At 38.2% G+C, this 27373-nt stretch overlaps 1 protein-coding gene across 9 annotated transcripts in view; it reads right to left on the reverse strand.

Annotated features, from left to right (window-relative positions):
- Nucleotides 1-8888: 8888 nt before the first annotated feature.
- SMARCA1 (SNF2 related chromatin remodeling ATPase 1) overlaps nucleotides 8889-27373 on the reverse strand; it is a 44916-nt gene continuing 26431 nt past the window's right edge. For 4 of the 9 annotated variants that reach the window (XM_074835268.1, XM_074835275.1, XM_074835267.1 and 1 more), the window contains 8 exons: nucleotides 27172-27282; nucleotides 26857-26970; nucleotides 22067-22189; nucleotides 20423-20555; nucleotides 19365-19483; nucleotides 18954-19166; nucleotides 13686-13796; nucleotides 8889-13002 (listed from right to left, as the gene is read on the reverse strand). In XM_074835268.1, the coding sequence (XP_074691369.1) occupies nucleotides 12931-13002; nucleotides 13686-13796; nucleotides 18954-19166; nucleotides 19365-19483; nucleotides 20423-20555; nucleotides 22067-22189; nucleotides 26857-26970; nucleotides 27172-27282 (996 nt within the window). In that variant the 3' untranslated portion in view covers nucleotides 8889-12930. Of the gene's footprint in view, nucleotides 13003-13685; nucleotides 13797-15833; nucleotides 15851-16475; nucleotides 16543-17747; nucleotides 17980-18683; nucleotides 18774-18953; nucleotides 19167-19364; nucleotides 19484-20422; nucleotides 20556-22066; nucleotides 22190-26856; nucleotides 26971-27171; nucleotides 27283-27373 lie in introns of those variants that run through there. The other 5 variants (XM_074835269.1, XM_074835271.1, XM_074835270.1 and 2 more) reach the window with 5 other exon arrangements.

Below are 27373 nucleotides of genomic sequence, written 5' to 3' on the forward strand. Positions count from 1 at the left end.
CTCTGCATTCCTTGTCCCACCACCTATTTCCCATCTGAATGGCTATAAACCCATAAAACCTTGATTTCTTCGGTTATCAGAAGGAGGAAGAACATTGTTTGTATCTCAGAGGTATTGCGCTCAGGACAGGTGCAAAACAGAACTGCAAACCTGCTGTGAATGTAAACAGCACAGCTGATCCCTTCTGCGTGTATCCACAGCGCTAACAAGGACACCCAACTGCCAGCTCCGTATTTCTGCGGGCTGATGAACCTCCAGTCATAGCAACCACACAAAGTCCTGTAAAAAACAGAGATGGGAATCTTCAATTAGGTCATGTCTGTGCCCCACATTATACCAGTGCCTCAGACCTTCGTTTAGCTCTAAGTGACTCCCTTTAAGGGCAGATACACCCAGACTCTTTCCCTCTTCATTAACTGCATGTATTTTTCAGTCACATAAAAGCTACATTGCCTTACAACTTCTTTCTTTAGAATGATTCACAGAAATAATAGTAAAGAGAGTCCAGAAGTCGTGATAGTACCTCAAATCAAGCCTAGTAGATCAGGAAGGCGCCTGTGCTGGGGATGTTCAGAGCGGGCTAGGCTTCACCACTATGCAGCCTGTTCTGTATCAGTGCATGGCTGGCACTGCCACAGTGGTCCTGGGGCACTGATGCTGGTGTTGCCAGACCAAAACCAACTCTTCTCATCAATCCCTGATTTGTGTTAATAGGCACACTACAGAATCTAAGACCTTACAGATGTATGCGCTGCTTTTAACTCCTGCATAACTAGTGAAAAGTTAGTTTACTTGAGTTTTAAGTTGAGTAATAGGCTTAAGTTCCAGCCTATGAGAATGACCTCAAGCTGAGTAACTGAGATACAATACCGTCTGTACAATTTTAGCCTGACTTAAGCACATCTTTGTTTCTGTGAGGTTGAGATGTATGGTGAATCTGCCACATGGAAGAGAGAAGTAAATTTTTCATTTCAAGTCTCCCCATCCGATATAAGTAGCTTCTCTAAGAATTTGGTATCTAGTTCATAGGACTATTTTTGCTAACAAGAAAGCACAAACAGGTAGCACAGCTGCCCCTGCATAACCCAGTCCATGGACTAGTGCAGACACTGGGACAGGAGGGGGACCTGTGTCTTACTACCACGAGGAAACACCTGAACTGATTTTTGTAGGGCTGAAACTCAGCTGTGCTTCATGGTAACTTACAGTGCTATCAAGGACAGAAACCACACACTTCTTTCTTTACCAAAGACCACAAAACATCATTTACTCCCTTGATTGTGTTAGCCAATATGAAACAAAGTAATTTTTAATAAAGTGTGCCATGGCAGAGAAAAATTGATACAATCACAGAGCTAGTATAATAGGATTTAATTCTGCTTCAGATGTGCTAGTTTTAATAAAAAAGGATTGAGCAAATCTAAAATAAATTACACTGAAAGGTCAGGCTTATTGCTTGTACAGTTATGTTAACTCTTCCACAGACATTTTTACAGACTGTATTTATGAGACCTTTTGATTTTCAGAGGAGGTATAAAATACATCTGCAATTTTCCCATTATTTGCAGCAGTGTTTCTTTTACAAGTGTCATTTCTCAGTACTTCAATACAGATTTCTTTAACCGACATTTATAAAAAAATGATGAGTTATTTATGAGGCGGTTTTGTTAAATTAGTGAAAGTGTAATTCCCAACAGAAAGTTAAACCCAACCAGAAAAAAAATTTGTTAAGGGAATGATGATTCCCTTTTGTGTGCCAGTGATGCTCGTGATTTCTTATTCATTAATCATTCCACCAGCATGTCATTTATTCAATAGGAAGCAAATCAATTACTTATTTTTATATGTAGCTAAAGCCCTCATACTGTGAACTACTCAGAACAGACATGAATTGGAAAGAACTGTAAACACTGAATCTTATTACAAGGCTCTGATTAATATTACAGCAGCACCTAGAGACCCTAGCCAAGATTGTAGCCCACTTCGCTTAGCACTACCATAACACAGAGATAAATATCCATCCTAACCCTAAAGGAAATACACAGCATAAACAGACCTTAGCAGAGGAGAGAAAGAGCAGAGACTCTGCAAAGGAAGGAGCTTCTTGTGGTCACAGAAGAGAGCTAGAAATGCACAGCAGCATCCCAGGTCGCAGTCCTGCACTGCCATTCCAAGGACCGTGCTGCTGCTCTCCAGCCTTGCCTGGGCACATAGACCCATACAAGACCATACAAATCCCACAGGCACAACCTTACAAGCACTCCAACAAGCTGCAGTTACACTGATTCCAGTCTTACAGAGCTTCTTGCCACTGCTGTGGCTGCAGAAGTCTATCACATGTGAACACAGATGTTCTCTGCTGTTTCTGTGTTTTTACCCAATTCAGCTGTACGTGAGACCTCCCACTTGGAAAAGGAACTATCAGTTCTACATCAGTCTTGAGATAACATCTAGACACAACAAGCTCAATTCTCTACAGCCACCACCAGAGAAGCCCTGCTGAATTTGATCAAAGGAACTATCAGAAAGAACAGAAAATCCAATCCAATGTTTGTATCCACACTTTCAGGGAACCTAGGTACAAGTCCATCAGCAGTGTGCACAGGCAAAGTATGCTGGACTGTGCCATCATATTTAAAAGTAAGATTAAGTCTTGGGTTCACTGTGGAGTTCTGCTCAATGCTCTCGAGTGAGTTAAGAGTAGCTCCCAGCGGCAGGAGACTGCAGGCAACAACCACCAGCAGCTGTAGGATAATAAAGACCTGCCACAGCAGCCAAGGACTTCCCCAGGGGGTCTTGGGTTTTAAGAATCACTTTAATTCCAAAATATTGATTTTTATTTCATTCTGATGAAATCAACAAGAAATGATTGCCAGACATTACTATTGAGGAGCAAGAGGTGACACCTGCTTTTTGCACAGCACAGAGAATTCAACCAGAAATCTGACTACCCGTAACTAGGAACATACGCAGCTATTGTTTGAAATTAGAAAGCCACAGCTTTGTGCTGTGGGCTACAATAATTCAGTTGGGTTGGCAGAGAAGATTCTGCAAAACATACATATCAAAGAGCTACACAGGCATAAACATTAACTTCTTTGCATAGGCTGAGTTATATGAATATGCAAAACAAAGGCAGCCTGGGAACACCTGTGAAGTCCCTTGACAAACTCTGCTTAATTTTATCAACATTTCTGCTTCTGACAGCAAAAAAAAAACGTTGAGGTAGAGCAGTACCCAGAGTACAAAATTCTGTGTTCAACAAATACAAATGACAGACAGAACACGTCCATTAAAAGAGCAATGCTTACAATACACAAGAATTGCTTAGCTTTTGGGGCTTTCTGAAATACAGTCAGGGAACAAGTCCAGATCCTGGCAGGAGACACTACACAGAAGGAGCAAAGAGTCCCAGCCACAAAGCAGTACAGTGAAGGAGGTCAAGTAGTACCAAAAGTCTTCTAGAGAAGGCCAATATTCCCATCAGAAAGAACATCAAATGGCTCTGAGCAAACAGATAATGTCATAGTTTTGCTGCAGTCAAACTGCAGAAAAAAAATATATATACAAGAGAAGTTAAGTGTGTTCTTTTTCTTTTGATAACTATTAGGAGACTAGTAAACTGGAAGAGGATGTTGTCTTCACTTTGCTGTTTGGAAAAATACAGCAAACCTTAGAGATACCCCCTCAACTTTGCTTCAACAGGTAAAATGTCTACCAAGCTTTTGTAGATCAGTTCATAAACACTTTTTCTTCTGATACCACCAACTCTGACAAGATATCTGTACCTATTTCTATCTATATTAGTGAGAGACACAAACTACAGTCTTTGCACAGGCCCTACTACACACAACCTGCACTTACTGCTGCTGTGATTGATGTGAATCCTCTGATCTCCAACAGGAATGTAGTCCCCATCTGACAAACTGACTATCTTATTTTGTCTTTTATTTTAATAGGTTTCCTGCTAGCTGGGCTCTGCCTCCATTTGATCATGGGTACTACATCCTCAATCGACTCTTCTCCTTGTTTTTTCTTTTCCCCTCTATTTTTAAAAGCAGTGGCCCAAATGTAAAAATACTGTACTTTCTCAACTTTTATTACTATAGCTAATTCCCAATGCGAACAATAATTTCTATAGCAACCCTCAAATGAAGGTCTCAAAGCTTTTTAAATCAAAAATAAATTATATATGTAGACTAGCAACACTGCTGATCTCAGATTGTAGGCACCTTCCTTCCTCCAAAAATAACACAGAAAAAACAGGTACATAATCTACTAACACAGTCTTAGCAAAGCTGTACTTTAACACAAACTGATCCTGCTGCACTAATTACAAAGCAGCCTCTCTCCTCAGCTCTCCTGCACCTTGGCACACACAGGCAGGCTCTGAATGACAGGTGACTCACATTGCTTTGTCTAGTCCAAACCATGAACATCTAGTTTTGAGCAAGGAATACCACATCCACTCAAAACTCTTGGAATAATTTAGAGTGCAATGGTTTAATTCCCATCCAGGAAAAAAACAGTACTAATTTCTATGTGGTGTATTAATAGGTGTATTAGCTCCGTATTACTTTTAGTTTCCTCCACTGATTAAGACTTTCTGGCCATGTTAAGACAGACTACATTCAACACTGTATTGAGCAATTTTTTGTGCAGAAGAGATGCCGATTTCTGAAGAATGATGCGGTTAGCCTATGGACAATATTCAAAAGGCAGATATATGGAGCAAGCTAAAGGTAAATATTAAGTAGATCAGGTGACGTTTAGGCCACGTGAATACCACCATACATAGTTTCCTGAAGAGTTCTGTATTTCAGAAAATAGCCATGCAGAAGATGCTGTTTACTAATACTTTTCCCCACCTACTACAACTCAGTAATATTGGGCTCCTGTTTACAGTGAATTATTGCCCATAATCCCTGTTTTCTGCCTCTGCACCTAAGATTAAGGTAAACCTCGAGCACTCCTTACTTGGTACACAAAGCACACAAATACTCATGGGGCTCTGCAAGTGGTAAAAATGAAACAGAGCAGGCAACATGTATCATAGCATCTGATGCAGAACTACCAAGATCAGTTCAAAAAAAGAATCGGCAACACCCTGCTTTGGGCAATGTCCAACTCTAGAGAGTCCTTAGTAGACACATCTAGTACACATTATCAGAGAAGCAGAATCAACACTGTTAGTTTTCGTCACAAAGTGACTGTGGCAATTAGTCAATACGGAAAGACCATTAGGGTTGGAGGTAACTCTGCAGTAGGAAAATTAAAAAATTACCAATACAGAGAATACCATAAACCACCTTACAGCAATAAATTGATGTCTGTATTCTACCTCCTGTGAGAGATTCAGTCTCTTCATAAAACCATTATATCTGTCTTTCCAATTCAAATTAGCTCTATCAGAAGAGAAGAAGCTCTGCCATAGTGTACAGGACTTGATACTTTTAATATCAGAAAAAATGATTTTACAACTATGTTTTGCTTTTTGGTTGGTTTTGGCTGATTTCTTACTCAACCATCAAGCCACTATTTGTAAGGATCCATGGAAAGAAATAGCCATGCTTACCTGTTGGCACATGAGGGTAAATCCCTCCACTTGGTAGGAGCCCCAGGTGATGGTAAGGATACCCTCATAGTTCTGATGGGCAGCTGGCTGCTCTCCAACACCATCAGCAGAAAGGTATCTGCACTTCAGAGCAAGGTCAACAGATTGCCTTCAACAGTCTCCACCACTACTCGACTTTCCCCGTTTCACAGCTACAGCATTTTAAGGGATTGTGGAAAAGGTCATCTCCTTCAGCCAATATCAAGTCAAGATATCACTGTCCATAAGATAAGCAAGAGTCTGAAATCGTCCCTGAACTACTGAGTCAGCACAGTGTGGTCATGCCTCTACCAGCACCTGTAATTGAGCAAATTTACACAAAAGGCACAAAACCACAATTAAAAGGATTGTACGCAAGTTAACTTCCCATCTTTTAACCAGTCCCACAAAAGAGCGGATGGGCATCAGGACCTGTGATCAAACAACAAACCCTTACACCCCAGGTTTCTAAATAAACTTCTAGAATGGGATACCTGACAGTCAGCTTTTTAAGAAAATCCTATCAGCATGCAAGAAATAACCTAACGTTATTCTTGTGTTTCTGATTCTGCCTCAGGTTCACTACAAAGTAACTTGCTGCTCGATAAACTTTGATATGTTTTCATGTTATGAAAACAAAGACAAAAACTTATTTATTCACTTTTTACCTCATACATCCCAAATCAATAATTGCACCTATTGATCGATGTCATAAATTCAAAACATTAATTTACATTGAGTACCATAACCTAATAAGAAGGCAACAACTGAATTTGTTGAAATCGATTTTCCTTTTGTTTCCAACAGAAAGTCTTCGGGCCTGTAGAATAATAAGATGCAGTGCACAGAGCAGTTAATTATCAATGAGTATCACAAAAAGCTAAAATGAAATTTCCTTTTGAATATGGAAGGAAAATGTTGAGTCTCCAGGGCTGATGTTTAAGCAAAAGAAATTTCTTGTAACTCTTCAACATGTGCATTCGAGCAGTGTGAATCATGGAAAAGTGAATTTCAGCATGTACTAAAATCACTTTATAATGTAAATAAGTAAAATTATTTCAGAGAAATGTACCTACAGAAGCTATAAAGTAGTGCTGAAACATTTTGTTTTGAAAGAGCAGCATTTATTTATTTCTTTAACATTCCAGCAACATAATTTTAATAGTAAGTCACTGAAGCAAAATCCTGTGGCACGAAGTCATGCTGCTTTTTGTGGTGCAGAGGGGCTGCCTTCAAGCAGCAACTGAATGCACATGAATGTGGTAGAGGCAGCACAGCTTTTGTGTGCTGGCTCAGAGCTGCTCAGAGTATTGCACCAAGTGCAACATCAGCTAATAACTTAGTTTAAACTTCGATAGAGGCCTTTTAAGTTGAACATAATGCAATTTTTGGACAGGAAGACCTACCCAAATCATCTCTCATGTGCTAACTAGCCAGCCAGCCAGCTGAGAACTCTGCAGGTATGTTTGGTAAGGACTAGCAAACTCTGAGGATGCAGCTGGACTATTGCCCCATTGAGACAAAAATCTAAGCAACTGCAGAGAACACCAACATTTCTTCAAGAAGCCTAAACTGAAATTAGTTACTACTTGAACAAAATGCTGTATTATATTTACTTACAAGTGAGGACTGACTGCCAACAGCATGGATATACCCTTGCAATTTTGTAAAAGCTCTATGAAATCCATAAATCACTAGCGTGCAACGCAGTTTGCACTATCTTCAGAAAATCTCCACTACAGTTTTATGACTATCATCCTTAGGATTATTTTAATGATTTGAAATACTCAGCAGTCAATACACTTTTTTCTTTTCCTAAGTAGAAATGACAAAAGGAAAAAAAAGCGCAAAGACACAAAAAACCCCAACCAAACCCCACAAAAAATCCCTGAAGGAGTAAAGACATGAGAACCACGATATCTAGAAATTCAGAAGGCCATCTTTAGAAAATATGAAAGGAACAGTGCTAAGGAAAGAGAAAAAACAAAAGCCCTACTGGACCCTAAACCCTCACTGTGAAGTGGTCTCCTGAGGAATATATTCCTGAGGAATATACGTCCCCCAGGGCTCGGTTTTGGGCCACTCCTGTTTAACATCTTTATTGATGATCTAGATGAGGGGGTCGAGTGCACCCTCAGTAAGTTTGCAGACGACATCAAGTTGGGTGGGAGTGTTGATCTGCTCGAGGGTAGGGAGGCTCTGCAGAGAGACCTGGACAGGCTGGAGCGATGGGCTAAGGCCAACTGTACAAGTTTCAGTAAGGCCAAATGCCGGGTGCTGCACTTGGGCCACAACAACCCCCAGCAGCGCTACAGGCTTGGGGAGGAGTGGCTGGAGAGCTGCCAGTCAGAGAGGGAACTGGGGGAGTTGCCTGACAGCCGGCTGAACAGGAGCCAGCAGTGTGCCCAGGTGGCCAAGAAGGCCAATGGCATCCTGGCTTGCATCAGCAATAGCGTGGCCAGCAGGGACAGGGAAGGGATCTTACCCCTGTACTCGGCACTGGTGAGGCTGCACTTCGATTACTGTGTTGTTTTGGGCCCCTCACTACAAAAAGGACATTGAATGACTCGAGCGTGTCCAGAGAAGGGCAACGAAGCTGGTGCAGGGTCTGGAGCACATGTCGTATGAGGAGCGGCTGAGGGAACTGGGGTTGTTTAGTCTGGAGAAGAGGAGGCTGAGGGGAGACCTCATGGCCCTCTACAACTACCTGAAAGGAGGGTACAGAGAGCTGCGGATGAGTCTCTTTAACCAAGTAACAAGCAATAGGACAAGAGGGAATGGCCTCAAGTTGCACCAGGGAAGGTTTAGACTAGATATTAGGAAGCATTTCTTTACAGAACGGGTTGTTGGGCGTTGGAATGGGCTGCCCAGGGAGGTGGTGGAGTCCCCATCCCTGGAGGTGTTTAAGAGTAGGGTCGACATAGCGCTGAGGGATCTGGTGTAGTTGGGAACTGTCAATTTTAACGGTTGGACTGGATGATCTTCAAGGTCTTTTCCAACCTAGACGATTCTGTGATTCTGTAATACAGGATCCACACGCATTATATCATACAGTACTAGAGACAACACAGGCAAGGCTGTCACAAAAATACAGGCACTACTACTATTTTGTTTCAGATTACAGAAAATTAGAAAGTTTGAAAGCACATGTGGAACAGCCACACACACACCCCTTACATTCAGCTACCACAGCCTGAAAGTTGAGAGGTACAGGAGCACAGAAATGAATCAAACTATTTTTCCCAAATGCATGGGCCCACCTGCACCAGAAGTATAATTACCAGAAGACAACAGGTTCGTATTATTTTTTTATTTTCATATATGTACAACTTAAGAAACAAATCTCTATTTGAAAAAGCTCAGAAGTTATCTTTCAACAACACAATGTAGACATACCTTTGAGGCAGCAAATATTACTCCTATTAAGGCTCTTATGAAATGATGGATATCATGCAAATGCAATTAAAGAGTACATTACATTTCAAATTATGCAAACCAAGTTCAACTTTAACGCTTTCAGAAAAAGAACGTATCAAACATTGTAACTGTGACCCATCAAAGCATTTACATACATGCTTGAAGCTAAGTACATGGACTAGATAAACTTAAGTAAACTTAAGTAAAATTTAACAACTGTCAAGCTGTCTCAACCAGATCAGAACAATCCCTTCCAACATCACAAGTGCCAATGTCCGCACCAACCATGTTATTTTACATTCACGTAAACTGCTGTTGACTGCAGGATTCCATATGCTTTTTCAACCTGTAAGACCCATATTTTTTAACTTTGGCATTAATTTGTGATCACTGGAAGTACTTAATCCCTCCACTGAACCTGGGGAAGAGGCATGCACAGAGAACACCTGTATCCTAGCAGTGCACAGCAGAACTGCAGGCGTTTAGGAAGTTTCTGATTAATTTCCATATACTGAACCCCTTGCTTATGATCTCAAAGAGTGAAAGGGGGATTTTTTTCTTTTAAACCATAATCAGCATTAGCATTAAATCAAACAAGCATTGCTAATCTACAAGAAAAAAAATGCTTACTTAATATTTTAGTAAGGTAATGCTAACTTGTGCAAAGAGTATCTAAAGAAGGTCTAATATTACCAGCAGGCAGAAAGCCTCATTCCTTCTCTATGTCATTATAATAAATTGAAATTAAATATAATGAAGATGGTCCGCTGTGTGACTTTTTTTGTTGTCATCACTAACATAACTCAAAAATAAAAGGACTGATAGTTTGAAAGTGATGAATATATGAAAAGAAAAACAACACAACTGTTGTGACCTCTCCCAGGATGTTACATGCACTGCCTGATGCGTGAAAGGTGCTAGATGACTAGTTTTTCTTTCTTCGAGCCTAATGCTAACACAATCAAATTTTAGTTGTCTACTCAAAAGGAAACAATAAATTATTTTCAAAATTTTATATCATGTAATTTGCAATGAAATTGCCTAAAGGCCCAGACATCTCAGAAGTTTTGTATCACATCACATTCAGTGCTTAGAAGTGTCTTACAAACAGTATTCCTTGCCTAAGAAAATAGTTAAAAGAAGGAAGATTCCTTTATTTCAGTCCATCTAATTTTGAGTCACAGTGGCATATCATTTAGATACTGCTAGGCACATACTGTGTGTATATCTGCAACTAGAAGAACGAAAAAGGAAAAGAAAGATCCATTTTGCTTTAATCCTGACCAGCAGCTGTTAGCAATTTTCTTTAGTTATCGCTGTGGGACATGATGGATGGGAAGACTCAATAAGCTGAGGAACTAGTACATAGTACACAAGTGCTCTCAAGGACTGTTGTTCAACAGCACATTCAGTTTAACTAGGAACTACAGACTGTAAGAGATAACAGGTAGCTCCTGGGAGCATCTATCATTCTTCAGAGAAGCTGTCTGATCAAGAGGATAATATCTGGAAGAACAATTGCATGATCTTTTGCTATATAGCTAGTATATCATGTTATTGAAGGAGGAGAAAAGTGAACATTAACTCAAGTGGTAACTCAAACCAAGAAATCTGCATAAAAGAAGTTGAGATATTACCATTTTAAGACTTTCATACACTTTGCAACACAGAGAAACTGGATACACAAAAACATGCAAGTCAAACAAAGCTAATCTACAATAAACAAAACCAGAATACACTTATTTCAAGACTTAAAACATTAAAATATTTACCTGATGCTAAATAGGAGCAATGGAATAAGGTCTAGACCTAGGCATGTAAATCAGTAACAATTCAACTGGCTCTTCCAACCTTTATTTCCTTCCTCCTTTTACTTGTTTTAAGAATTTCAGGCCATAAACTTACTGAGTGACACTGGAGCCAAAAAGCAAATGTAAATAAGGCATCTTCCTCTCTCTATTAATAGCAATGCTTCAGGGATTTGTGATTATATATGTATGTAGCTGCACGGCCTTTTTCCAGCCCATAATTACATGGGATGTCCTTCTCCCAAGGATAAAGCAGGATGTCAACTACTCTAATACCAAAAATATTATTTGAAAAGACATCCTTCTCTGAGCAAACCTATCCCATCTGGGTTGCATACTCATTTAAAAGCATGCACTGACACCCATCACTAACCTTCTGTTTGAAAGTTGTGCCCTATCATTATTGTATGTAGCTCTCAATTCATCAGATGACTCTCAACGGATGAATACCCTTTTTTACACAAGTCTTACAAATAAAATCCCAGTGAAATAATTAATAACTTGGTCCCCAAACAAAAGCTCCATTCCAAAATACAAAATCAAATTACTAATCTTTCAAAATGCTCCACCAAGTCATTACAGCCATTTTGCCCCAAACCTTAAGCACAGGCTATCAATAAAGGCTGGAAATTACTCATCAGGCTTACAGAGATTAATCCCAGAAAACTTCAGACATTCCAATATATTTTAAATGACATAAAAGAATATGGGCAGAACTCTGTCTTAAGACTCAAGAACTTTATAAAGTCCTGAATTTTACAAATACAGAAGAAGGTACCCAATGCAAAGCATGAAATGCAAAGAGTTTAAAGAGGTTTTTTTCATCTCAAAACACCTCAAACCACAGAAGGAAGCAAACTGCACTAGAAGAAATTTACACATAGTTTTTAAGGGAAGTACCATGTAAAGCACACTGCATTAATCTAGACTTGACATTATGAGGGCATGTCTCACTGTAGCAAGGTCCATACTAAACACCAGATCAGAGACAGAAGATTAAAGCAAAACATTAGATGTCATAGTCACTGTTCTACTGATCTGGGAAAGGCAGAGACTCCAAGGTGAGCAGAAACTATGAACCTGCTTAAAAAAGGCCATTCTTGCAAAGTCAAAAAAATCATACATCCAACACTTTCATCCCTTCATTAAAATAGAAATACTACAAAGGAGCACTCCATAATGTATCCCCATTGCTTCTGACTGACATGTTGAATCAAAGGTAAAAGCATAAAGTTAGCAGAGATAATTAGAGCAACAAAGATCTTTTAGCACAAGGCAGCATTGCTGAGCAGCCTACCAACCAGAAGATGAATTACTTTGTTTGTTACTTAAAAAAGAAACTGTTAGTTGACTACTTCAGTTTATTAGGCAGAGAAATGTTTTCATCTAGAGGTCATTCTGAAAAACACCTCACCCTGTGTTTAAGCAGGTACAAAGCCCAGCAGAAATCAGCGATAAAGAAGGAAAAAAAAAAAGTATTTGCTGGCTTTCCTTCCAACCAAGTCAGAGAAAAATGTCAATTTAATGCTGACAGCAAACAAGGATGTCAGTCTAATTAGATTTTTTTGTTCTGTCATGCTCCTGATCCTAAGTACTCCTCTGAAAAAAAAATCTGATCAATGATGAAGGCACAATAATACAAACCTTAACATTCACTCTAAATGTAACTATGCAAAAAAGAAAGAGAGGGTAGGGAAAACAAAGGTGAAGTATATTTCTCTTCAAATAATGAAGTCAGTTTATTTTCCAACAGCCATATAAATTTAAAATATGAAACAACAATAATACAGCTATAGAATCTAGGTTTTCTTTCAAAGCAGCAGCATATAAAACATATAAAAGCTAAAACCTCAGCACAAGCTTCAGAAAAACAAGGACTGAGTGAATTTTGCCGAAGACATGAAACTCACAAAATACAGTACACAAAAATACTGGAATGCATAAGATATAAAGCTACACATTCTAGGTAAAGAAAGGCATTCTAAAGTATACAAAATTTGCCAAATTAAACCATGGGATTTGGGGGAGAGTACCATGAATACAAACGAGTTGGCAATTAATACTTGGAGAGAAGAAAGTGGCAGTTTTACATTTAGAATTCAGTTTTCAGGTTCACGACTTCACTTTCTTAGCATCTTTTTTTCCAGAGTTCTCAGCAGCCAAATCTGCTTTTCTCTTCTGTGACTAAAAAGGGGAAAAAAATTATTTTATAAATTCAACAAAATGGTGGCATTACACAAAAAAAATAAATATTTAAGTACATGACTATTCAAAAAGAAGTGGCCCTAATGTATTATATATTTCAATGCGGCTTTGTAGGATAAAATGGAAGGGCAAACAAAAATCCCAGATTTAAACACTTAATTCTGCTACCCTTTTTATCTTTTTAAAATCGTTATATGGTCTCAATGGTACAGGTACCACACATACCATGAATTGGATTAAAAGATCAGGACCTTAACTTATACACCGTTCTGTTCTAAAGATGACAACTCTTCAAAATAAAAGCAGCACTACTTATCATTTCTTCTTTCAGAAACTACCATGTAGGAGAGGAATAAATTAAAGCAAACATATGATGTAAATATGTAGGTAAAAAGAGGGCAGTGCTACACTTTCTTAAACAGAGTCTTCCTCTGCTACTTAAACAAAAGACTCTTCTCAAAAAAAACAAAAAGCCCCAAAATACTATGAATTGGGAATACCTACGTAAAATCTAAGAGAGCTGTGAATTGACAAATATTTCAGTTTAATCTCTCAACTAATGGTTTATACTAAAACAATCAGTGGCTACAATTATCTTTTTCATTTACTAAGAAAATAGAATTGAATTCTGCCCCACTAGAAGTAAGTGCTGTTAAACATACTGCTGTAACTTTTGCTCCTCTTTTCTTCTTTTCAGCTCGTTCTTTTTCCTCAATTTCCATATTTTCTTTTTCTATTAATGATATGAGAGTATTGCAGCGTCTCTGAAACTCCTAAGAAAACAGAAAACAAATTCTCTAATTACACAAATTCTCTCATTTACATAAATATGTTCAGAATTCTTGAATTCCAAAATACTTAAGCTTTCAAAAAGTGTTCAATATGCATGTACTAATACAATTAGCTCAGTTATTGTTCATCTGTCTTTACCTTAGTGTAACCTTCTTTATAAACAGAGAGATGCATACCAAAATATTCAACTTCCTGACATGGAGTTTTCAAGATCATCTGTATCTTCCAAACTGACACCCCAAAAGACTGATCTGATGTTTCACCTTGTTATAGATCAAGCAAATTATAGCCTGCCAGCATACTATGGCAGATTTTAGGAAAAGAGTTTTTCAAGTATATGTTTAAAGCAGAGAGAAAAGAAATCAAAGCTATCTTAAGCAATACTTTTCTGTGGCACACAGACTAGTTTTTTGTGGTAAGACACTGTCGAGCTCCAAACTAACAAAAATCTTATCCAGTCTTAAATCATGAACTCACTGTTGTATTTTTAGTCAAACAGCACTGAAAAGGTAGCAGGCCCTAAATGCTTTTAGCATCTAGACTTCCAAGCCACCTGAAAGTGATCAAGATTAAATGCCATAAAGTCATTGATACCTTAAAAAAATATTTCCAGTACAACCCTAAAAGTATCTGCATTGCAGTTAGTAACAGTTGGCTTGATTAACAGAACTCAGTTGATTTAGACAGTTTCTTGTATCCCATCTCAAAAAAAAAAGATGTTATCAAATACATAATAATACTTGTTTTTATTATAATTATTCAGTGTGTTCTATGTACACTGAGAACAGTGATTCCATGGGCTTTTCTTTCCAACTCAAAGCAGGAAGCTTTCTTCTGAGGGGAAAAAGCCAGAAAAATATGTCTTATCTCTATTAAATTCAATGAACCACAAGCTATCCTAGAATTATTGAGTAGCATAAATCTTAACTCACAACCTGTCTATTTGCAATGAAGTGAACAGGTGACCTTTTTGCCTAGGAATTAGTCTCTATTTTCTCAGCATCTGTAACCTGTATAGTCTCTGGTATCACGTTACGTGATGGCAAACAATGCAGCCCAAACGCCTTCTTGATCCTGAATGTTCTGAAACAGTCAACATATGACTCATCTTTGAGACATTAATACCCTAAAGCTTAACCACGTTCCTTAAATTCTATAGTTTCCACAGATGTGGAAGGGTGCTCCACAGCCTTGGGTGAAAGCCATGTAATTCAGAACGGACACAGAGAACTCTGCTACCACATGAATTTTGTTTCACCACAACAAAAAAAAATTCTTCAGGACATTTTTCTTTACAATTCCATACTGGAAACATTACAGTCTCATGCATGCAGTTTTGCAGAGAATTATAATGACTAATTTCTATCGCATCCATGTAAAAGTAACCCCACACGCCCCAGTACAAGTTCAACCATAAATTAGGGCACCACGCTTGTGTCCTGGAACGTGACGGTCCTGCTGAAGGTAAAACACACTTGCTTCAACTAGTAAAACCATTCAAATTCTGCCCACGCAATAGTTTTCAGACAAAAAGGCATCAAGTCTGAGAAAACTTGAGTGCAAGCCATCCCAACATACACTGCATCCCCAAACACAGAACAAAAGAGCACCTCTGTCCCAAAACCTACACTCTATAGATGAATAGAGATGATAAAAAATAAAAGACAGAAGTAGAAAGATGGTTGTCAATATGTCAGAAGCATTTAAATTTCTGCACAGTGCACTCAAAGACTTAGGAGCTGTAGGTAAAGACTGATGACACGCCACTCTGTAATAACTATGAGCCAGATCTTTTCTAGCATATGAGAAACTGGTTTGTGTTAAATTCAAGACAAGCAATCAGAAAGGACTGAGAAATAACCTTGATCCATTTGCCTAAGGCACTAAGAAAAATCCTCCTCTTTCCTAGAGAAAAATGCTTGCATAAACACATACATTTACTGAAGTGTACAGGTTCATGGTTAGACTTTCCAGATGGACTACTACTCCAGAACACCACGCTGTGGACAGAAGAGGGACTCAAAACCAATTTTCTCTGGAGAATCACAGAAACAGTTCACGGTAAGATGTGACGCGCACACAGGTTTCTTCTATACCTACCATCAGAAAGAATCTGCATAAATCCTGCACCGAGTTACTGAAATTTCAATATGGACTGATCCATTCCATTTTATTAGTATAAAAATACACTCAAGAGTTTAAAATGCCTTGGGCCTTTAGAGATGAGATTTTATTCAGTGCGGCCCTGATACTTTTCTCTTTAGGGTGGAAAGAGATAAGATGTACTTTGCTCACCCCTTCATTGCAATAAATAAGATGGGAGCAGTGAACCATCACCTTCTGCATGACTGAAGGCAGAGATTCTGACCTAGGAGTGAAAGTAGTCCTAAGCTCTGTCAACGGGCCTGTATATTCCTGTATTTACATAGGAGTCATTTGTCTTATACTGGGTAGAGTTTGCAGAAAGGTAGAAGAGAATATGCATAATTTATGACTTCAGAAAACAGATACATGATTCACTACTGCCATGATATTTTGCATTCTTCCTGCATGGACAGAAATAAAACAACAATAACAACTCAACTTAAAAATTTAAGCCTCTGTGCCCAGTTAAAAAATAATTACAATTTTAGGCACCCTCAGTCTCTTTGAAAACTTACATTTCGGGTAAACCATCTGGTTTTGGAATAAATAAATGAAGCAGAATTTTTGTTTTCCAAGAGAAATCTTCATAAGGAGAAAAAACAGAAACAAGAAGATGGAAGATAAATTAGCTATTTATATGGAATTCAAGAGACATCTAGTGGTTAGTAGTTTTCTCAGAAAGCCTGGCAAGTCCTTTTCAGAATTATGCTGCCCTTTTTATCTTGTTTCATATCAGTTTGAATATAATAAAGGGTAATTTTGAGATCACATGTGAATTTCAGTATTGTAAGAAATTTTATCCATTTTCACTGAATTTACTATTTACCCCTTTATAAAGATTTGTGTTTATATTTGGTTCCTTATTCTTGCTATCACGTGACTTTCCGGCACATTTCTTCATAAGTGCAAAGTGGACCCACAGGAATTAATACTTCCACAAATGTCTGGATATTTGAATAAATAAAATGTATCAGCAATTGGCAGTTATAAACTACTAAACCATACACATCATGACAATTTAAAACATTTAAGAAAATTAAACGCACGTTGAAAGTGAAAGAATACTTCAGCTTTGTATTTTCACACTATTCTTTTTGAACTGTGCAATAGCAGAAAAACTAAAAATATTAATGGATAGAATTTTAAGAGAAAACGTAAGCCAAAAGATTCACTATATTGCCAGTGCCTCAATTTGAGCATTAGACACCACAGAATGTATTTCTACACTTTAGCAAATGATTCCTATCCCCTTTAGAAAGAAAATTATACTGAACATAAGGATCTGCAAGATTTAAAGTGAGTATTTAACTCTACCCCTGACTTAACTATGTGTCAACTAGTATTAAATGCTGAGCTACACTTTTAATTTCTAGTACCCATTTCTATGATTTACTTAAATGGATTCCTCCCTAGACAACTTAAAAGAAACTTCATAACAGACTAAGTATTGGAGGTTTCTCTCTTTTTGGACATAATTTTAAAATCCAGTATTTCTTCAAACAGACATTTTAGCAAGGCTTGTAATTCTTTTTAATTAAGGGCTAAATACTAAACTACCCAGAAACACTTTAATTGCTGAAATATCAAGTAGAAATTGTATTGCATAAGGAGCACTGGGAAAAGCAAATATTCCCACCTGTTCAAATACACTTTTTAAATATTTTCTCTTATGTTTTATTTATTCTTAGGTAGAGTACCCAGAACTCTGAAAGAACATTTTATAAACAAATCCTGAGGCCAGGAAATTAAGACAGTAAACAATAATGCACACTGTTTCTGCAACTACACTAAACTACTAAAAAAATCCAGATTTGTACACGAAATAACAAGTTCCATGACTGCAGCATAGCATTTAATTAGAAATTTGCTTACAAGACAATGGGGAGAATCTATGACAGCTGTATAAGGGACAGTGTGCTCCACTCTTCTGTATCAGCTATCACCAATACGGGTTTTTATTCAAGCAGACAAAAAAAAATGTTCCAGCTCCCACTCATCGCAAGTAAGATGAAGTTATTTCTGTTATTGTAAAAAAATTTGGGAAGTATATTTTTACCACATAAAATGCCTTCACATGAAAACACACATGTGTGTTTCTCACATAAGGTGCACAGACATACAAATTTTACTCATAAAAAAATAAATCAGGGGAGATGTAAGCAAAAATTCCAGGGCAGAGCTAACAGCTTTTTACCATTAAAAAAGTCCCATATTTTGAGGTTAGTATCTACATAGCTTATTATTTGCAACCACCAAAGCTTCTGTTATCACTTCCCCCTTAACGGCTAAATTAAAAAAGAATGGCTCTGCTTTTCAGACAGAGAAAGGAAAAAAATACAGCTAAAATTCAGACTACTGGTCTACATGCTATCAAACTCGTATTATATTCTCTAAGTATGAACAAAAATCTTCAGAAAAGCGTAACTAAAAAAAAACCTTAAGCACTTGCACTTTGTAGTTGTGAGTAAGGATTATCACATGCATTTTAAACCAATTCCTTCAATGATTAATTCTTACATGAATCACTAAATCTTCTAACACTTTTAGAAATTAAGTACCAATATTAAAAAAGCTGTTATTTTCTCCCAGTATAAAATTCAGATGTTTTCAGCCTTTGACATTGTCCAACAATTCTGAAAAGTGGTCACATTTTAAGAGACATTGTTTGGTAAAACTTTTAGTTTGCAATAAAATTAACAAGGATATTTGTAAGGATAGTCTACCTCTGCATTAATCCCTTTGGGTAACATGGGACTTCAGCTTGACAGGTTTTCTAATCTGTTTGTTTCAGCTGTATTATGTTGTTTGCTGTACTAAGGGAAAAGATTATTTTATTAAAAACTAGAAATGAGAATAAAAACCAAAGTTATCCTTTCAGCAACTGTTTCCTAGACTCCAATATTCTGGCACAAATCCAAGTTTTATGTGATGTGCTTAAAAAAAAGGAACAAGATACTTCATATAATGACTTAGTCCATGTAACTGATACCTACCATTGCAGTTCTAGATTTGATAAACCAGTCAAATCTGAACTGAGGAGCATTGCGCACACACTGCCTTAGTTCCTCGTACACATTTTCTTTGTCAAAGCCCATCTTGTGTAACATGCATATCAAAAACCTGTCTTCCTCTTCTGTGTAATTTTTCCCTTTGTTTGTTCCATACTGAATACGCAACTGATGAAATGGTGCTTTATACCTTGCAATCTGAATGCAAAACAAAAATAAGAACTATTAAACATACAGTACTACAGCCAGGATTTATTACATGTTAGAGTAGATTACTGATACATGGTATACTATATATGGTATATAAAAAGATAGAACTTCCATCCCCAACTATTCCTTTTCTGAAGGAATTTGGAAAAAGTCAGCTGCAGAAAACAAAAAACCTGCAATGATTACTTTAGCATCGAGGGCTTTCTTGATACTGATCCTCCGTTGAATTCTTGCCTCTCCTCGTTCAATCTGAGCCATAATCCTCTCAATGTCCTGTAGTTCATTACAACGTTCCCAGAAAACAGCTAAAAATGCAAAACATAATTTGTAAAATAAAATTTTTTCCTCTACTCTTACTACTTTGCTCAGTTGAGGCACTCCAGCAAAAAAAGGAATGCAGTTTGTGGTTCCATTAAATCTTAAAAGATTTCCTAATACTCTCCCTTTCACTATGCTAGCCAAGAAATAAACTTGCACAGACCCTTTATTCAGTCTTTGAAAGTTGGCTACAAGCAAAGGTTTATAATAACTGTAATGAAGTTTACATTCAACATAATTGTAGTCATGCAAAACTGAAAAAAAATTAAGGAGAGCTTTTTATAACAGTGGTGAACGAGGTTAGAGCTGCTAGTCTAGCAGTGAAACATTCATATTTCAGTTTTCACTAGCTATCTCTAAGGTCAGAGACTACTCTCTCCAGTGACATCATTTAGCCAACCCAAAATAAATTCAACACTTCGAAGGGAACTCTTGTGGAGCTCTTCCTTTTTAAGCTATAGGAAGAACACTGCAAAGTTAAATTTTATGAAGGCATTTAGTAAAATTAAATCCAAGGATGAAAGCAGAAGGATTCTGTACAAATTAAAAAGCATTGTGTAAATATGAAAGACAAAGACACAGTGTATTAGCTAAAATAGCATATACACTCACAGCATAAAGAATCATGTTGCCACTATAAGGCAACTTCATGATTCCAGAACACCATGTGGTCAGTGTAGTTTAACTATGTGAAGTTCTAAATTTTGACTAATGAGGGATAAAGGCAGCTGAAGGCATATTCATATGTTGCAAAAATCAACCTTTTTAACAGAATTAAGTCTTCTGAAAAGAACCATCATGTACTTTTTTAAAAAAACTATTCTTATACACATCCAAATTCTACATCTTGTAATTTTAAAAAAACACGTAGCAAAAACAATGGTGATACCACATGATTAAGAAACACGTTTCAAAATATCACAAACCTGAATACTCAATGACCTCCTCAGGTGACTTGCCCTCCACCTCACGGGCAATATTGTCTATATCATCACGACCATATTTCTCATTAGCTTTAATAAACTGGTTAAAATCTCTTTTATTCCAGTTCGTAAAACCCTATAAGCAGAAAAATATAAGAAGGCATTACTAGATAGAAGGGACACATTTTGCAAAGTTTTGTCTTACATATGTATCATTTGTTCCAATTGGCAATGCCTCTGCAACGTCACATAATTCCAGTGGTTAATGGTCTTTCAGGATTTCCATAAACTTGTGTTATCCAGGGTTTATTACTGATCCATTAAAAGTCTAAAGAGTTATTTTTGTGCATAACTCCACATGCATTAGGAAGAGCTTTTTACTCCTCCTTCATTTTAAACTTTTTACACAGCATTTCTCCAAAGAAACAAGCTCAATGACAGGTTACTATAATTTTACTTAAGTCACAGAGTGCACCAACGCAAGGGTCATTACAAGATCTTAGAGTAGGACAAGTATCTAAAGCAAGAGCTCCTACCTCAGACATTCACAAACCTTGAACCAGTCAAACAGTTGGATGAAAAGCATAAGTATATCAAGAAACGATCTCTAGTATAAAAAGATGCAATCAAATGGCAACTCTATAGCATAATCAAAGAGGAAATTTCTTATGTACTGAAGAAATTAATCCAAACCTGAACAAGTTAAGTGAGACACAATGCACAAAAACATCATTCCAGAATGAGACATAATGATTTGAAGACAGGGAAAGGAGAAAACATCAAGAACAAACAAACAAGAAAATCACATGCCTGAATAGCAATTCGTAGTGCATTGAGTTTCTTTCATCACAGTAATACATTTACAAGGAACTCTGTCAGTTCTCCAGCTGAATAAGCTCACTCCACAATTAGCATCTTTACAAGAACTCTAATATACACAATACAAATATTTCTTTTTAATCATTAACAGCTGTATTGACATGCATATTGGCACCAGCTTAAATATTTCCTCTGCTATAAACAGGTGAAATTAATAGTCAAATTGTGACCTTGCAAATTTCTTCTCAAGGTATACTATGCCCGATTCTTTTACAGAAAATTTTCTGAATCAGAAAAATTCTGTTGCTTTGAGACACACCTTTCTCCTTAACAATTAGCTTTTAATAAGCCTACTCAGCAGGATAACAGTCCAAAAAGTCAGGAAACTAGCCATTGACAGGGATTCAGTCCCAGTATAAGAACAACATGACTAACAATCCAACTGTGACAGAATTAATGGATGTGACGTCTTATACGTCTGTGTAAATAGCACAGGTTGATAGAGGCTTGTCCTCTCTGATTCAAACCCTTTTTGATAAAAAAAAGCCATACAAGGTAGAAGTATATAGAAGAAACCCACTGATTGCATTTCTGCATGTATTGCTGGGTAGTGTATCTACTATACAAGTCCTTGCCTCAGAAACGTTGCAGACATTCAAGGAAATAGTAGGCTACTAAGACAAACTTGTTCAAGGACAGGAAAGGCTCCTCAAAGCAAAGCCAAGCAAAATCAGTGTAGCCTTCCTGTGCGTATTTATCACTAGTAGTATTTATATTCCATACTAGTAAAAAATACATGATTAAATACTTCAGCTGTTTTTAATTCACCTGTGTTAGAAGCTTTTCCTTCTCTTCAGTTTCCTCAGTATTCAGAGGCATAGACTCATCTATCTTCTTTTGTTCCTCTTTTTGCACCTGAGCTGCATTTGGGAGGTCAGGATTCCTGGGGACCTACAATCAAGAGTATCAATACCCAGTGGTGCAACAATGTTATTAAAGAGACTTTAAAATTTTCTATCAACATTGGTTTACAATTTATAAGCAGGTGTTAGATCTCACAGGACTGATGTAGTCCACACCCACTAAGCATTTGTTGTCACAACACAAAAAAAACAAGCCCAAACAACAACAAAAAGCACACCACCCCACACCTTGGCTACCCTGAAGAAACCAAACAACAATAAAAATTTTTAAAATAACTACCAGATTATTGTCATCAGCATTTACAAAAATGTTGCAAAATTGAAAATATCCTCCAAGACAAGGTGATGTATCAAATACTGTCATTTATCTATGCTTGTTCCTTCTTGTTTCAAGCTCTTAATACAAAGTTTATCTTGACCTATAAGTAACAAAAGGGTCCTATTCACTTTGAGAAACTTCAGTGAAAAATACTGTAGAATACATGTCAATGGTAAAATATATTTTTTCCATCTATTAAATATTATTAAAATTATATAATATAAATTTTCGATCCTTCGAGAAACAAAGAGAGGGGTTAGTAAAACTGCCACGTTAGACTTCTGGAGGGCTAACTTTGACCTGTTCAAGAGACTGATTAACAAAATCCCTTGGGAGGCTGCCTTGAAGGAAATGGGAGACCAGGAAGGCTGGACATACTTCAAGAGCATGGTCTTAAAGGCACAGGAGCAGGCTCTTCCCATGTGCCGAAAAACAAGCAGGAGGGGAAGGAGACCGGCCTGGCTAAACAGGGACCTTTGGCTGGATCTCAAGAACAAAAGGAGAACCTATCGCCTTTGGAAGAGGGGCCAGGTCTCTCATGAAGACTATAAAGATGTAGTGAAGTTATGCAGGGAGAACATTAGGGGAGCCAAAGTGCAGCTAGAGTTCAACCTGGCTGCAGCTGTTGAGGATAACAAAAAATGTTTCTGTAAATTCATTAACAGCAAGAGGAGGATTAGAGAAAATCTCCCTCCTTTACTGGATGCAGAGGGAAACATGGTAACTAAGGATGAGGAAAAGGCTGAGGTGCTCAACACCTACTTTGCCTCAGTCTTTAGCAGTGGAACTGGCTGTTCCCTGGACACCCAGCCTCATGAGCTGGGAGATGGGGAGGGGAAGCAGACTGAGGTCAGCACAGCTGAAGAGGAGGTGGTCAGAGACCCACTACACCACTTGGATGCACACAAGTCTGTGGGACCGGATGGGTTACACCCAAGGGTGCTGAGGGAGTTGGCAGATGTGCTCGCCAAGCCGCTGTCCATGATTTACCTGAAGTCATGGCTAACTGGGGAGGTCCCATTGGACTGGAGGGTGGCAAATGTGACACCCATCTCCAAGAAAGGCAGGAAGGATGATCCAGGAAACTATAGATCTGTCAGTCTGACCTCGGTGCCAGGGAACGTCATGGATCAGGTCATCTTAGATGCCATTAAAAGTCATATAATGGACAACCAGGGGATCAGGCCTAGTCAGCATGGGTTTATGAAAGGCAGGTCCTGCCTGACAAACCTGATCTCCTTCTACAACAGGGCGACCCGCTTATTGGATGAGGGAAAGGCTGTGGATGTTGTTTACCTTGACTTTAGTAAGGCCTTTGACACCGTTTCCCACAGCATTCTCCTGGCGAAACTGGCTGCTCACAGCTTGGATGGGCACACGCTTCAATGGGTAAAAAACTGGCTGGATGGCCGGGCCCAAAGAGTGGTGGTGAACGGAGTGAAATCCAGTTGGCGGCCGGTCACGAGTGGTGTCCCCCAGGGCTCGGTTTTGGGGCCACTCCTATTTAATATCTTTATTGATGATCTAGATGAGGGGGTCGAGTGCACCCTCAGTAAGTTTGCAGACGACATCAAGTTGGGTGGGAGTGTTGATCTGCTCGAGGGTAGGGAGGCTCTGCAGAGAGACCTGGACAGGCTGGAGCGATGGGCTAAGGCCAACTGTACAAGTTTCAGTAAGGCCAAATGCCGGGTGCTGCACTTGGGCCACAACAACCCCCAGCAGCGCTACAGGCTTGGGGAGGAGTGGCTGGAGAGCTGCCAGTCAGAGAGGGACCTGGGGGAGTTGCCTGACAGCCGGCTGAACAGGAGCCAGCAGTGTGCCCAGGTGGCCAAGAAGGCCAATGGCATCCTGGCTTGCATCAGAATTAGCGTGGCCAGCAGGGACAGGGAAGGGATCTTACCCCTGTACTCGGCACTGGTGAGGCCGCACCTCGATTACTGGGTTCAGTTTTGGGCCCCTCACTACAAAAAGGACATTGAATGACTCAAGCGTGTCCAGAGAAGGGCAACGAAGCTGGTGCAGGGTCTGGAGCACATGTCGTACGAGGAGCGGCTGAGGGAACTGGGGGGGTTTAGTCTGGAGAAGAGGAGGCTGAGGGGAGACCTCATGGCCCTCTACAACTACCTGAAAGGAGGGTACAGAGAGCTGGGGATGAGTCTCTTTAACCAAGTAACAAGCAATAGGACAAGAGGGAATGGCCTCAAGTTGCACCAGGGAAGGTTTAGACTAGATATTAGGAAGCATTTCTTTACAGAACGGGTTGTTGGGCGTTGGAATGGGCTGCCCAGGGAGGTGGTGGAGTCCCCATCCCTGGAGGTGTTTAAGAGTAGGGTCGACATAGCGCTGAGGGATCTGGTGTAGTTGGGAACTATCAGTGTTAGGTCAATGGTTGGACTGGATGATCTTCAAGGTCTTTTCCAACCTAGACGATTCTGTATTCTGTATTAAAGCACTAATCTGTATGAGTTACCAAATGTGTTTTACCTAGATTCAAATCTTATTACTTAAACCCTAAAATTAGATTTTGTCAAATGTATGTTATAATTTTGTTATGCCCTGTACCCACCACTTCTACACACAATGACTTAGAGATACCGAGAGGCAGAGCCTCACCTAGTGTCAACTGTCACAGTTCACTGATTTCAGGGGCACTTTTCATTAGCTAAGGACCTGCTCTCTTACATCCAACAGTTTATAATGTTTTGTAACTACAGTGAAATACTAAGTTCTGCCAGGTTTACTATAAAGCTATGCACGCTGCCAAAGCAAGGACCAGACAGACAACATTATGTAAACAAGGCTCAGCAACATTTTATCCATCCCTTTCCACATTGACACCAATTTAATATTTGTGACCTTTAAACTGTGTGTTGCAATTCTATACCACACAACTGCAACCAAGTCAGAAACCAGTATCCAGTAAAGATTTTGTCGATCTTACATATTTCTGCAGCAAAACACAAAGGAAGTTAAGAGCTGTTTTTAACATCTGACTAAGCAACCTTCTTGGCTTTGGTGGTTTAAGACTGATACATAAAGCTTGGTCTCTACATATTTGATAACTTCTGATATTGTTTATGGCAGTCTTCAGTTTTAATAATAAACTCTCTTCAGATTGAAAGTTATACTTCCATTTCAAAGCAGAACAAAATCGTATTTATCACTTTCACCATCAGTAAACAGTCACACTAAGTTTGTAAGATAACAAGTATAGATGTTCGTCCTATCCAGTCTGACAGATTTCGTTAACAGGACTGAAACGCCTCTCTCTTTACATGTATATTGTCAACATTAGCAATTCTCTCATCCTTATTTGTTGAGCATTAATTGAATAATTTCTTTCCCTAAGCTAATTATACCTCCTTTAATTCTTACCTTAATTCTGTCCTGCCATCCACATAAAATTCTTTTGGCTTCAAACTAGATTTTAAGACACCTTCTGCTTTTTCTTAAAAATATATTTTGCTAATATTAGTTCTACTCTTTCACAACACCAATTTCCTATCCATTGCTTTGTATGACAAGTTTATGCTCTCCAACACATTTTATATGTGATTTCTTCTTGCTGCAACCTGCCATGAAACATGGGCCTTTTTAAAGTAAGTTACATGTCTGGAAGTAGGGGATCCATTTGATTTACTCAGCCAATACTGGCACAAGTAATGAAAATGAACATCAAAACAGAATCTGTGTTCCCTGCTTGTCTAGTAACAACAGCAGAAAAGAGGGAGAGATTCAGCTAAGGCATAGTAGGAAAAAAAAAAAAAAGATAAGTCTGTTGTTTGGTTTTCTTCTTGTAATAGTAATACACTCAGACTTTTCCACATCTTTACATGTTTTATATCCCAGCAAAATGCAAGGAAAAATTGATGTCACTTTACTTACCTTGATATCAACAGAAAGTCAACTTCAGTATTACCTTACTTTCTGCACAAGATATACAAAAGCTATAACGAAAAAAATCATACCCTGGAAAGTGATCTTATATTAGGCAAACATTATTTTCTCACCTTAGACCACATATCACACTTGTTTCTGAGGAGAAGTATATGAAGCATCAAAACCGTCTTTTTTTTTCTACTCTATTTTATTGTTAGGAACCCACCACAAAACAAAAAGCTACACTGATATGAAATTTTTAATGAAGGAATTACAGATTTTTTTTTCTGTTCCACAGCAGAACAGAAACAGGAGAATAGAGGTTTTAAGCCATTTCCTTCACAATGAGAAGCACTTTGCAAAAAATAAGTCCAGAACGATATATTTTCTAGTTGGTGTCTCATTTACTTCATTTAGCTACTGCAGATTTACTGCAACCTTGACAAAGAGAAATACAAATACATTTCACTAATTTGAAGAGAAAAAAAGTGCATTACCTTATATCCTATCGTCTTACGATAATACAGAATTTCTTTTTCCAGAAGTTCAAATAACCGTGGTGGGAAAAACTGGAAATCCTGAATATTTGGTTGTTTTGGAGGTCGTGGAGCCTTCAAACACACACAGATACATTTACATCATTCAAGCTTGATTTCTGTGCAATTAAACTGACATAATTCAGCAGCAGTGGCAACCTATCACTTTGCAAATCCAATCATTTTATTAGCAGCATAGGGTGAGAGCAGGGGATGAAATGTGGGAGAAAAGAGTAGAACAACATAAAAAACCTTCCATACTTAGCAACTTCTTACCTTTGGGACTTTTGGTTCACTAACACGTAGGGCCTCTCTGAAATAAGCATCAACTGCATAATTAGCTTTGCGTTCTCGTTTTGGAGGCTCTATCCATTCCATCATGCTCAACTACACATAAAATAGAATAAAAGGATATTAAAGTAACTATGCTTTCCTAAAGTCACAAAAATAATGACTCAATGTGCACTGCAAAACAAGA

The sequence above is a fragment of the Strix aluco genome, chromosome 10 (assembly GCF_031877795.1).
Source record: "Strix aluco isolate bStrAlu1 chromosome 10, bStrAlu1.hap1, whole genome shotgun sequence".
In the NCBI taxonomy this organism is placed as follows: domain Eukaryota; kingdom Metazoa; phylum Chordata; class Aves; order Strigiformes; family Strigidae; genus Strix; species Strix aluco.